Source organism: Microtus pennsylvanicus, chromosome 11 (assembly GCF_037038515.1).
Source record: "Microtus pennsylvanicus isolate mMicPen1 chromosome 11, mMicPen1.hap1, whole genome shotgun sequence".
Taxonomy (NCBI): domain Eukaryota; kingdom Metazoa; phylum Chordata; class Mammalia; order Rodentia; family Cricetidae; genus Microtus; species Microtus pennsylvanicus.
This window is the reverse complement of record NC_134589.1, coordinates 91,277,742-91,290,707: the sequence shown is the minus strand read 5'-3', so window position 1 is coordinate 91,290,707 and position 12,966 is coordinate 91,277,742. Positions and strand designations below refer to the sequence as shown.

At 49.4% G+C, this 12,966-nt stretch overlaps 1 protein-coding gene across 8 annotated transcripts in view; it reads left to right on the top strand.

The window, feature by feature from the left end:
- Nucleotides 1-12,966, top strand: part of Abca3 (ATP binding cassette subfamily A member 3) — a 57,946-nt gene that overhangs the window by 31,067 nt on the left and 13,913 nt on the right. For all 8 annotated transcript variants that reach the window (XM_075941654.1, XM_075941659.1, XM_075941655.1 and 5 more), the window contains 9 exons: nt 7-136; nt 896-1,050; nt 1,299-1,454; nt 1,637-1,847; nt 2,907-3,057; nt 6,451-6,549; nt 9,845-10,031; nt 11,208-11,511; nt 12,428-12,701. In XM_075941654.1, coding sequence (XP_075797769.1) covers nt 7-136; nt 896-1,050; nt 1,299-1,454; nt 1,637-1,847; nt 2,907-3,057; nt 6,451-6,549; nt 9,845-10,031; nt 11,208-11,511; nt 12,428-12,701 — 1,667 coding nt within the window. The remainder of the gene's footprint in view (nt 1-6; nt 137-895; nt 1,051-1,298; nt 1,455-1,636; nt 1,848-2,906; nt 3,058-6,450; nt 6,550-9,844; nt 10,032-11,207; nt 11,512-12,427; nt 12,702-12,966) is intronic.

Here is a 12,966-nt window from a genome sequence, read left to right as displayed (position 1 = left end):
CTACAGGTGTTCCAAGTGGGTAATAAGGACAAAGTGGGCATCAGAGACCTGAACCTGAACCTGTATGAAGGACAGATAACAGTCCTACTGGGCCACAACGGTGCTGGCAAGACCACGACCATGTCCATGCTAACAGGTGAGAGGTAGCTCCATGTCCATCTATGACAGACAGACAGGCCCTTCCCCTCTGGCTACTTCCCATCAGCCATGGATTTTTCTCATATGACTTTCATTCATACCCAGTTAAGTTTTAGGCCCATGGCCCAGAGGAACATACGGGAGCCTTTAAATGGTTCCCACCCTGTTCTCAGCCTGTCTATGAATGCCCAAACCTGGTGGGGTCAGTAATGACAAGTACAGCTAATTCTCCAGCCACACAGGACTGAAGAGAGCTGTGCTGGGCTAGGGGTGTGCATCCGTGTGGAGTGATTGTCTGGCATTCATTGAGCCCTACGTTCAGTCCCAGTACCCATGGGAAAGAGTAAGGGATACGAGGAGGAAAGGAGGGGACTCATCCCCTGTATGCTTCACCGGTGTGGAAGTTTCTTCCTGAAACACTGAGGTGCTTGTCAGTAGCACACACCTTGACATTGAGAGTGGGGCTTGTGATAGTGCTGGAGCCAGTATCTGCACACACTTGTGCGCATGAGAGTGAGTTTCTTATTTATGACAGAGTGGTGTGCCCTGCAACAGAGCTTGAGGTCCCATCCTTCGTCTCCTACTGCTCTGCTGGACAGAGCCTAACGTAGCCGAATGCAGGGGTCCAGTACCGTCTTCTGGATACGGTCCTCAGTAAAATGGGGGCAGTGATTTAGCTGAGTCAGGAGGTCATTGTACCTTGCACAAGTGAACAAGATTTTCATGATGAACTTGGGGGTCTTTGATTTGGCTGCAGGTCTCTTTCCCCCTACCAGTGGACATGCATATATTCATGGGTATGAAATTTCCCAAGACATGGCTCAAATCCGAAAGAGTTTGGGCCTGTGTCCCCAGCACGATGTCCTGTTTGACAACCTGACAGTTGCAGAACACCTCTACTTCTATGCACAGGTGAGTTAGGGTGACAGAGACGTGTGGGCAGTGACTGTTCTACCAAGGATTCTGCAGCTGTCCCAGTATTCCATTAGCCTCTCAGTAGTCTGTTCTGAGGAGCTCGTCCATGGAAGCAAGGGTAATCCTAGGCAGATGAGCAGAGTCCATTCGTGCCAGAGGAAGTTATCTCTTAGGCCAGAGAACTTGCTAGAGGGTTTGGCACCTTTATCGCCACCTGACTCGTACTTCTCCTCCCCACCTTTCAGTTGAAAGGCCTCTCTCTCCAGAAGTGCCCTGAAGAAGTCAAGCAGATGCTTCACATCCTTAGTCTGGAGGACAAGCGGGACTTGCGGTCCAAATTCCTGAGTGGGGGGATGAAGCGCAAACTCTCCATTGGCATCGCCCTCATAGCCGGTTCCAAGGTATAGGGCAGGGGGTCTGGCCTCTTGATGCAGCCAAGTCAGGCTCCTACGGGACAGCCCCAGGGGTGGTGAGGACATCTTACTAACCCCCAAGTCAAGCTGCAGAAGGCCACACAGCACAGCCATCCTGAGCCTGAGACATGGCTCTGTCACTGTCACAAGGCTTCACCTCTGCCCTCCAGGTATTGATGTTAGACGAGCCCACCTCGGGCATGGATGCAGTGTCCAGGAGGGCCATCTGGGACCTTCTTCAGCAGCAGAAGAGCGACCGCACCATCCTGCTGACCACTCACTTCATGGACGAAGCTGACCTGCTGGGAGACCGCATCGCCATCATGGCCAAGGGGGAGCTACAGTGCTGTGGGTCATCACTGTTCCTCAAGCAGAAATATGGTGAGAAGGAGGAGTTCAGGTCAGCCTCCATCTAATGATAGGGCCAGTACCACTACCCCCTGCGAAAGGCCCCCATAGTGGCTGGGCAAGGCCATCTTCAAGCTTTCTCTTCTCTTGTCCATCCAGTGGGGATAGTAGGACTGAGTACTTGAGTGGTAGGGCTCTTGTTTAGTCCACAGCAGGACTGCCCAGGGAAGGAATCCATGGGAGTAAACATGGGTGCTTTCCTTCATGCTACTCGCATTAAGAGCAGTATTCGTTGCACAACCCAGTCCAGCAGGCTGAGTGACGAGTCAGCCCCCTGCTGTGTGGAATGTGTGGCTTTCTGTTGTCACCTCCTGGTCTAACTGTGCCTGTCTCCTCCCCTCATACAAGAGTACTTCTCCCCACAAAATGCCCCAGCGTTCTCACCTCACCTCTCCCCTGCCAAGCACTTACCCCTAGAGATTTCCCCAGTCTAGCCAGGGCTAGAGAGGGGCCCTGTCATCCTAAGTGGCCATGTGCCTAGTGAAGATACTGAGGTTCCTTTACCAAAAGTGTCTTCTGTCCATCTTTACTAGGGCCTCGAGAGTTTTGCTTGTTCCTTCTTGTCTGTTTGCCCAGTTAGCCATGCCATTGATTGTCCTGGGTCCAACACCCTTGTCTCTGAAGGGAACAAGAAAGGGCCATTTCCTGAAAAGCATTATTGACAAGAAGCCAGACAGAGCTCAATGCGTGCAGTATAGCCTCACAGCTCCTGCTGTGTCTCCTTGCAGCCATGATCTGCATGAATCCTACTACACAGACACACTCGCATGCTTAGGTTATTGCTGGTGGTTTTATCCTCACGAAGGCTCTGGCTCCCAGGAGGTGCACCTGGCTGCGTTCAGTGACCCAGCTTCCCTAGCACTTTTTCCCACATAGGTTGTGGGAGGTGACACTATATGGAAGAGCCCAAGATGAACCTGGCCTGGTTCAGTTGTACCCAGTGTGCAGATGTCTGATTTGAGCCACAGGGATGTGGCGTGTCAGAAGCAGTGGGGCCACCAAAGGGCCTGACACTTGGTCCATGTGTTCCAGGAGCTGGCTACCACATGACACTGGTGAAAGAGCCACACTGCAATCCCGAAGGTGTCTCTCAGCTAGTACACCACCATGTCCCCAATGCCATGCTGGAGAGCCATGCTGGGGCCGAGCTGTCCTTTATTCTTCCCAAGGAAAGCACACACAGGTACGTGTCCTTGAGAGGGCTCTGTGCCCTCTCTGTTATGACTGCTTGAGCATCTCTGGCCCAGGAATGGGGGTTCTGAAGCATCCACTGGTCTGGTATTTCTTTTGTTGTTGTTGTTGTTGTTGTTTGGTTCATTCGTTGGTTGGTTGGTTGGTTGGTTGGTTGGTTTTTTTCTGAGACAAAGTTTCTCTGTAGCTTTGGAACCTGTGCTGGAACTCACTCTGTGAACCAGGCTGACCTTGAACTCACAGTGATCCCCGTGTCTGCCTCCCAAGTGCTAAGATTAAAGGCATGCACCGCCACTGCCCGGCTTCATTAAATACTTTCTTATTTCAAGAGGGAAGAACCAGGGTACAGTCACAAACAAAGCAAAATCAAATTTCACCTGTGTAAATAAGGCAGCGTCCAATGTCTGAAATCCACTCAAGGCCTCCTCAGAAGGACTTGGGCTGGGTTGGAGAGATGGCTCGGTGGTTAAGAGCATTGCCTGCTCTTCCAAAGGTCCTGAGTTCAAATCCCAGCAACCACATGGTAGCTTACAACCGTCTGTAATGAGGTCTGGTGCCCTCTTCTGGCCTGCAGGCATACATACAGACAGAATATTGTATACATAATAAATGAATAAATATTATTGGGCCACTTCTCTGGCTCCACCCTCTGCAGCACACACAGATTGTCTCCTAGTGGCAGGCTGGCTCCATGCCACTGTTGCTGCTGTCCTGGTTGTTTATCCCATGGTCCTCACTGCAACTGGACTGCACTTTGACCAGCAGCTTCTCCTGGGCTTCTCCTGGGCTCTCTTCAAGAATTCCCAGCCCTGCCACGCAGTGCCAAGCCTCAGCTGCTCTCCACGACCCCTATTACCTTCAGTACCAGTTGGGAAACACTTGCACATGACCTATTGGCTGTCAGCGCATGGTACAGCCGTGGCCGCCCCTGGACCACAGCTTCTGCATGCTGACCCTGAGGAAACACTTCCCTGAAGATTCCCCTCGGTGATGCTGCTCTCTTCTTAATCACAGCTAATTTCTCAGTTCCAGCTGACCAGCATCAATTATCCCAACAAAGAAAAGGTTTCACGTTAGTGGTTCTGGTATCTTATTGACCACTGCTAATTCTTCATTCCCAGTGACCAGAACTACAGATTCTTAACTCTAAGTCTTTAAGTGACTCAGACTTCCCTCTGGAACGTCACAAGACAAACGTCTTTCATCTGTATTTCTCCTGACACGTATGATGTGAACTCAATGGCTTTTCTAGCCCAAAGCTCCAGAGTCCTTTCCACAGTCCTCTGAAAGGCACATGGTCAGGTCTCTCTCATCAGTACCCCACAATCTTTGCATCAGTGTCTGTCCCACTTAGGGTTACTCTTGCTGAGGTGAAATACCAGGGCCAAAAGCAGGTTGGGGAGGAAAGGGTTTATTTGACTTACACTTCCACATGGCTATTCATCACTGAAGGAAGTCAGGACAGGAACACAAACAGGGTAGGATCCTGGAGGCAGGATCTGATGCAGAGGCCATAGAGAGCTGCTGCTTACTGGCTTGCTCATCATGGTTTGCTCAGCCTGCTTTCTTATAGAACCCAGGACCACCAGCTAGGGTGGCCCCACCCACAGTGTGGGCCCTGTCACATCAATAACTAATTAAGGACATGACTTAAGTCTGTAGCCTGACCGTGTGGAGGTATTCTCTCAGTTGAGGTCCCCTCCTCCTCTCAGATGTCTACAGCTTGTGTGAAGTTGGCATGAGACTAGCCAGCACAGCAAGAATATGTATATGAGGTTTTCTAATGTTCATTTTTTTTTAATATTTATTTATTATGTATACAATATTCTGTCTGTGTGTATGTCTGCAGGCCAGAAGAGGGCACCAGACCCCATTACAGATGGTTGTGAGCCACCATGTGGTTGCTAGGAATTGAACTCAGGACCTTTGGAAGAGCAGGCAATGCTCTTAACCTCTGAGCCATCTCTCCAGCCCCATCTAATGTTCATTTTTTATAACAGGCTCAAAACCAGGGCCTTATGCATGCTAAACAACTGCTCTACCACTAAGTTACACTCCACAGCCCATGTAATGTGGGTTTAATTTTTATTTTTATATTGTGGGTGGATGATTTGCCTGTATGTATGTCTAAGCATTACATGTCCTCAGTGCCTACAAAGGTCAGAAGAGGGTGCTGGGAACTGAACCGAGGCAATAATTGCTCCTCTGAGCCATCTCTCCAGTCCAGTAATGCAGTTTTATAGTAACATGATGATCTATAACTCAAGTGTACCATAGTTTAAAAACTCCACTATTCATTTCACATTTTCAAAACTGTTTTAATAAATATTCTCTTTTTTTTTTTCCGAGACAGGGTTTCTCTGTAGTTTTAGTGCCTGTCCTGGAACTAGCTCTTATAGACCGGGCTGGCCTCGAACTCACAGAGATCCGCCTGCCTCTGCCTCCCAGTACTGGGATCAGAGATGTGCGCCACCACACCCAGCTGAAAACGTGTACCTCTCTCATGGTTGCTTTGAGTAAGGTTTTTCATTTGTTTTCCAGTATTTTTTTTTTTTTGATTTTTGAGACAGGGTTTCTCTGTGGCTTTGGAGCCTGTCCTGGAACTAGCTCTGTAGACCAGGCTGGTCTCAAACTCACAGAGATCCGCCTGCCTCTGCCTCCCGAGTGCTGGTATTAAAGGCGTGTGCCACCACCGCCCGGCTCCAGTATTTATTGAATGGGTCGGGAAGCTCACAAATACTTGATCATCACCTCTCTCCATTCTGCCTGCCTGGTCAGAATGGTAGGGGTGTTGCCTCTGGGTAATATCTTTAACTCTGCTATGGATCACTTTTAGATCTTCATATCTATCTTCATATCCATCATATCAACCGTTTGGTTGCCACTTTCATATACATGGTTTATGTGTGTGTTTGATTTTATGGGGGTTTTTTTGTAGAAATTGTATGTTTTGTACATCACATCTGTTCTGTGATTCTTTCATTGTTATTCTCAAAGCCCTCCAGTCAAGTAATAGTCATCAGAAGGGGTCGGTCTGTCTGTTTTTCAGGTTGTTTTGTGGTTCCTTTGTATTCTCAGGGCCCAAGTCCACGTGCTCAGAAGGGAAAATGTGTAGGATGACATAATAAATCTCTATCTCCTCTAATTTTTCCATGAACCTAAAACATCTCTATAAAAGTAAGAACTCTGTCAGTGTGGCTGTCGCTCGACAGTAGCACACTTGCACAACACCGGGAAGCTGCAGGTTCGACCGCCAAATATGTGTTTAATTCGTCTTTAAAGAAGGAAAAATAGCATTGCAAGAGACAGTTCTACCCTGTCTTCTGCATTGTATACAGAGGTGATTACTTAGAAAGTGTCTGCAAAAGCCTTATCACTTTTTCAGGTTTGAAAGTCTGTTTGCTAAACTGGAGAAGAAGCAGAAGGAATTGGGCATCGCCAGCTTCGGAGCCTCTGTCACCACCATGGAGGAAGTCTTCCTTCGGTCAGTAAGTGTGGGCTTCCATCTGTCCCAGACCCTCACTGGGGATGATTTTCTTTAAGGATTCTGCCCTAGGCCACTGTCGAAGGTGGAGAGTGAGCAGGGCAGGTGCTCCGAGGCAGAGTTCAGCTGTGAGTCTCACAGAGACCTGTATACTCACGCAGCCATGGCCTCAGTGTGAGGAGTGTGGCCTACCTCCCCACACACAGGTCAGCATGGCATGGGTCACCCCACAGGATTTGTGCTTCTATACTAAAGGGTGTAGGTTAGCTCTCAGATCCTTAGAGTACCAGACCATTGCCATATTTCTTGGGAGTGTCTTGAATGCTTATCTCCCTGGTATAATGCTAATAGCTGGAAGTAAAATATTTTTTATGAAATAATTTTTTCTTCTTGAGGAAACCATGGTCAGAGGAGGCAGCCTAAGTTATAAGATCTTGTGCTGTGTGCTTAAAGGCATCTACTTCAGGGACTGTGGAGACCAACAGGAAAGGCCAGCATTGCTGCAGGGAGACCAGTGAGTACAGCCAAGCATAGGAAGAGTTTGTGCACCTTGAAACAGAACAGCCAGGGGAGAGAAGAAGGGAAAATCAGAGCAGCTTTTGGTGTGTCTTAGTTGAATAAAAGAGCCACATGCCAATCTGCTGTCAACTGTCCCCGAGGGCTCAATTCCAGGTGACTCTCAGAAATCATGTAAGCCTCTGCATCTCTGTGTTTCCTGGGATTTGGTGCCTGTCTAGTCCCCGGTCCACTTCGTCACCCCATCCAGCCTCTGACCTTGTCATTTTTCCTCAGCTCTAGGCCAGTGGTTTATCTGAGTAACTCATCTCAGGAGAAAAATGCCTTGGGTCTCTGCCAGCCTGCCCAGGACCCTGTTAGCAGTAAGGACAGGCAGCACAGCAGACACTCAGATGGTGGGTGGCCTATTCTTAATTCACCACCGCCCGGCTCGGTGGCTCTATCTTGAATCTGTGATTTGACTCTGAAAAATAAATAGGTCTGAGACCAGGGATGACTCAGAACAAGCCTGTCAGCCTGAGTTTGGTCCCTGAGACCCATCTAATGATGGAAGAAGAGAAACAACTCCCCAGGGAAGTCCTCTGACTTCCACATGTACATGGCATGTAACACACACACACACACACACACACACACACACACTTTTTAAAAGGCCAGATAAGGTGGTGCACACCTTTCTTCTTAGCACTCCGGAAACAGAGGCAGATGGATCTCTGTGAATTCAAGGCCAGAGAGAATTCAGTCCAGGACAGCCAGGGCTACATAGTAACATCTTGTATCCAAATAAATAAATAAACGGGCTTGGTGGAAAAATCAGTGAAGGAGGGCCTGGGCAGGGGCCAGCAGAGCAAGGCCTGAAGAAAGCTTCAGAGAACAAAGCCAGGCAGAAACGAGCTTGCTTGGGGCAGACCAGAAAGCCCCTCAGCCGCTCAGTGGCTCAGTTGTTCCTGATCAAGGACTGCTTGCAGGGTTGGGTTAGGCTGGGTTTTTGCAGGGCTGAGAATCCTATCAGGGGTAGGATGCTAGGCTACTGCTGTGCACTCAGCTACCTCCCCACCACTCTGTTTTTAAATGTCAGCTTTACTAAAATGATTTATATAACATTTAAAAGTCACCTTTTTGATATGGTTTTGATGTGCTCACAGTTTCTCAGTCTTCACTGTACTAAATTTAAGGTGTTTTAGACATCTCTGTCCCGCTCCTCAAAACCCACATATTAGCACTCCCTGTCCTTCTCGCCGTCAATTGCAGCCATAGACCTGCTTTCTGTCATTAAAGCTTTGCCTGTCGTGAACACTTGACGTAAATTTGATCATACAGCGTATGGTATTTTGTCTCATCTTCAACTTAGCACACTTCCATTGAGGTCCATCCAGTGTGTAGCACATGTCTGAAGAGCATTGTTCCTTGTCGTGGCTGAGCAGCCTTCATTTTGTTTATTCATTTCAGTTGAAGGACATGTGTGCTCTTTCTCTTTTTCCTTTTACCGGTCATGTTTCTGTGGACATTTTGTATACAAGCTTCTGTGTGGTTACATGCATTTATTCCTCTTGGATAAATGCCTGGAATGGATTATACGGCTATCTTGTGGCTCCATTAGGGACATACATTGGTCACTTAGAGGTTTTTGTCAGAAGCACTAAAATAGAAAAGAATGTCATTGGCTTCCTGGTCTTTTTGTTCGTCTGTTCGCATTCTCTCATTTTTTACTCATTCGCTCATCCTGTCTTTTCTCTGCTCAGTGACTAGCTGGGGCTGTAGGCAGGGACTGCCCATTCGCTTCACGGGCGCTCAGACCCAAAAATCACACAGAAACTGTATTAATTACAGCACTGTTTGGCCAGTGACTTAGGCATGTTTTTAGCTAGCTCTTACATCTTGAATTAACCCATTTCTATTAATCGCCACGAGGCTGTGGTTTACTGGGTAAGGTTCTGGCTGGCATCTTTCTCCTTTGGCAGCTACACGGCTTCTTTCCACCTACTTTCTCTCTGTATCTCTGTTCGGATTTCCCATCTGGCTTTACTCTAATAAGCCACTGGTCAAAACAGCTTCTTTAATAAACAATGGTAATAAAACATATTCATAGCATACTGAGGAGAATCCCATATCAAGGGACAGCATGGGCACTACCACACAAATGCCAGAAGAGAAAAAGAACCAGAGAGGGCCCTGCCTCCGAGAACTTTCCAGTGTGTGGGGAGACTGTCTACAGCTCATATCCCTAACCAGAGCCCAAAGAGAATGTGCCTGTGAACCATGTGACAGCCTGGAGCAGGCTGCAGTGCAGCCCCAAGTACCTGCTGCAGGATTGCAACCCCATGGCCTGCCTCCCTCTACAGTGTCTATCCCTGCCATGCCCTCTGAAGCACAGTTGTCTGCCTCCCAGCTTAGCTCTGGCTGGCAGTGCCCCTGAACTTTGTCTTCCTGGGACCCAGCACAGGTTGCGTGATGAACTACCTTCATACATGGTGAAGCCATGGTGCTGTACATCCCTTCTTTCCCCCCTAAACACCCTGGTCACAAATGCTGGGCAGTTCCCTTTGGAACCCCAGCTGGTTGTCTCTTTCCCGTGGGCATTATATCTGGCAACACAGGGATGATGCTCTGGAGATACGTGTTGGTGGGTAGGTGAACTTGTGAGCACACAGGGTGATGGCATTGCTCTGCTTCAGAGCTTCTATAAAAAGTCCTCTTCCTGTGTCTGTTGCTGGGTGGAACAATAGCTTCATCCCCTACCGACGAGCTGAGTTATGACTGCTGACTGTATCTGGTGCAGGGTTGGTAAGCTGGTAGACACCAGCATGGACATTCAAGCCATCCAGCTTCCTGCGCTGCAGTACCAGCATGAGAGGCGGGCAAGTGACTGGGCTTTGGATAGTAACTTGTGTGGAGTGATGGACCCAACGAATGGCATTGGAGCCCTCATAGAGGAAGAAGAAGCCATGCTCAAGCTCAACACAGGGGTGAGCACCTGGAGCTGGGACCACACAAGACCAGCTTGGGAAGGTTATCAATTCTCTGAACTCCTCATCTTAGGGGAGGCAGGGGCGATCCACATGGCAGGGGTTCTCCACACGGCAGGGGGGTTTCCACACAGCAGGGGTTCTCCACATGGCAGGGGGCCATCCACACATCCAGAGTTCCAGTAGAAAATTGAGGGCAGATTAGTACATCGACAGGGAGAGAAAACATTCAAATGGCTTTTTTATTTGCTATTTTGTGAGAAAAGAGCTCACTCTGTTGTCTAAGTTGATAGGCCAGGGCTGGCCTCAAGCTGTGACCTTCCTGGCTCTGCTTCCAAATCTGGGGTTACAGATGTGCTCTGCCATTCCCAGCTGAATGTCTTGATGTTCTAGCTTGGGAACTCACAGAAAACTGTGTTTGGTTTTAACATTGAAATTGCCCTGTTGGGGAAGCCTGCCTTATGCCAGGCTCTGTGCTACTGCCTTGATAGTCATCTAATGAGGTCGGAGAGCAGCAGGGAGGATCTGCACCCGTTTTAGAGTCAGAATAGTCTAATCCAAGCCTGGTGATGGTGGTGCACACCTTTAATCCCAGCACTTGGGAGGCAGAGGCAGGCGGATCTCTGTGAGTTCAAGGCCAGCTTAGCCTACAAGAGCTAATTTCAGGACAACTAGCAACTAGGACTGTTACACAGAGAAACCCTGTCTCAAAACAACAACAACAAAAACCAGAATAGTCTAATGCAAATTCAAATAGCCTAGCATGTGCAAAGCCTGGGCCTGGGAGCTTGATCCCTAGGCCCTGAGACCTGCACTTAGGAGGTCAAGAAGGAAAGATGTAGCATAGGGGAGTCCAGGGAGGCAGTGAGAGGAGTTGTCTGTCTGCTGTGTATAAACTAGACCAAAGTCTTCTCTGTGGTGAAAGGCAGGGAGCCCCAGCCAGACCCTCAGTACTCTGAGAAAAGTATCTGCCAAGCTTCTGTGGTTACAGTGAGACCTTACAAACCCATGTGCCCTCTCAGTTTTTGAGCTCCACCCATGGCCCCACATCACCACAAACTGTTCTTGGTGTAGCTGCCAGGGACAGTGTCACTCAGAGTTCCACAGAGTGGTCAGCACTTGGCCTGCGGCCAGCCCCCATGTACAGCCATGTCATCTGCCTCCCTTCCGCCGCAGCTTGCCCTCCACTGCCAGCAGTTCTGGGCCATGTTCCTGAAGAAGGCTGCATACAGCTGGCGGGAATGGAAGATGGTAGCGGCTCAGGTCCTGGTCCCCCTGACCTGCATCACCCTGGCCCTCCTGGCTATCAACTACACCTCAGAGATCCTCGATGACCCTCTCCTGAAGCTGGGCCTGGACGAGTATGGCAGAACAGTTGTGCCCTTCTCAGCCTCCAGCAGCTCTCAGCTGCACCAGCAGTTGTCTGAGCATCTAAAAGACATGCTGCAGGCTGAGGGCCAGGAGCACCGTGAAGTGCTGGGTAAGGAGTAGCCGGGGCATGGGGTCCAGTGGTGCTGACAGCGTCAGTGCTGTCACTAGGGTGGGTCGTCCTTCACTGTCCTTTGCCTTCATAACAGCAGCTTCCCTGGAATGGCCCACCTCTATCACGACAGTCAAACTTGCCTTTGAGCATCACCAGATGTCCCATAGGCTAGAGCTCATGCTCCTAAATCAGGGGAAGTATCCCTGGGTTACCAGAGGCACAGGCACAGTTAGGACTTGGACACACCCAGTCTTCGGAACCTTTTATAAATAAAATGCAGGGGCTGGTGAAATGGCTCAGCAGTTAAGAGTACTGGCTGCTCTTCCAAAGGACATGGGTTCAATTCCCAGCACCCACATGGCAGCTCATACCTGTCTTAACTCCAGTTCCAGAGGATCTAACACCCACACCCAGATATTCATGCAGCAAAACAAAATGCAGAAGTCCAGTGATCTCTATATAACTCATCTTTGTGTGTAGTCTAGGCTGCTGATAGTGCGCCGTCATGAGATGTGGTACTTTCATCCAGCACCTTGGAATTTAAAACTGCCTTGAGTCTCTGGTAGCTATAGCTCAGGATTGCCCCAGGCTTAGAACTGCCATGTTCTGGTTAAATGAAGTATCTTGGGAGGTTTTTTCCTTTTATTGCTCCCTCCCACATTGTGACGAGCAACCCTGAGGTTCTGTGGACTGATTGATGACAAAATGACAGTTTCTTCTTGGTAAATGGGTGATCATATCAGCAGTTGAGAAGCTGTCAGCACCATGGTGGGCACTGCTGGCCCAGTGGAGGTCCCAGGAGAGCCCAGTGTTCCATCTCACCTGTGCCTGTACTGAATCCCCGAGAGTCACTGGGATGATGGTGGTGCTCCTATTTGTCTCACCTGGTACCTGACACTGCATTATTCCACAGGTGACCTGGAGGAGTTCCTGGTTTTCAGGGCCTCAGTGGAAGGGGGCGGCTTTAATGAGCGGTGTCTGGTAGCAACATCCTTCAAAGATGTAGGAGAGCAGACAGTGGTCACTGCCTTGTTCAACAATCAGGCATACCACTCCCCAGCCACCGCCCTGGCCATCGTGGACAATCTTCTGTTCAAGCTGCTGTGTGGCCCTCGGGCCTCCATTGAGATCTCCAACTATCCCCAGCCTCGGAGCACCCTGCAAGTTGCCAAGGACCAGTTTAATGAGTACGTGTACAGCTTACACACCCACTCAGGTGTCCCGCACCAGGACCAGGACCACCATTGGGACAGTGTCAGAAATAAGGCTTTGTATATCGCAGAATGATGATGTATTTACCTTAGATGCTGCTGCCTCTTGGCCAAGGTCACTTCAGCTGCTCAGCAGATCAGATTCCAAACACCTGTCCCACAGGGTCTGTGGTCGGAGGATCCAGTGGGCATCTTTGCCTTCTCTTCCTGGCAGGGTCCTTGGTAGTAGAGCAGGGACTGT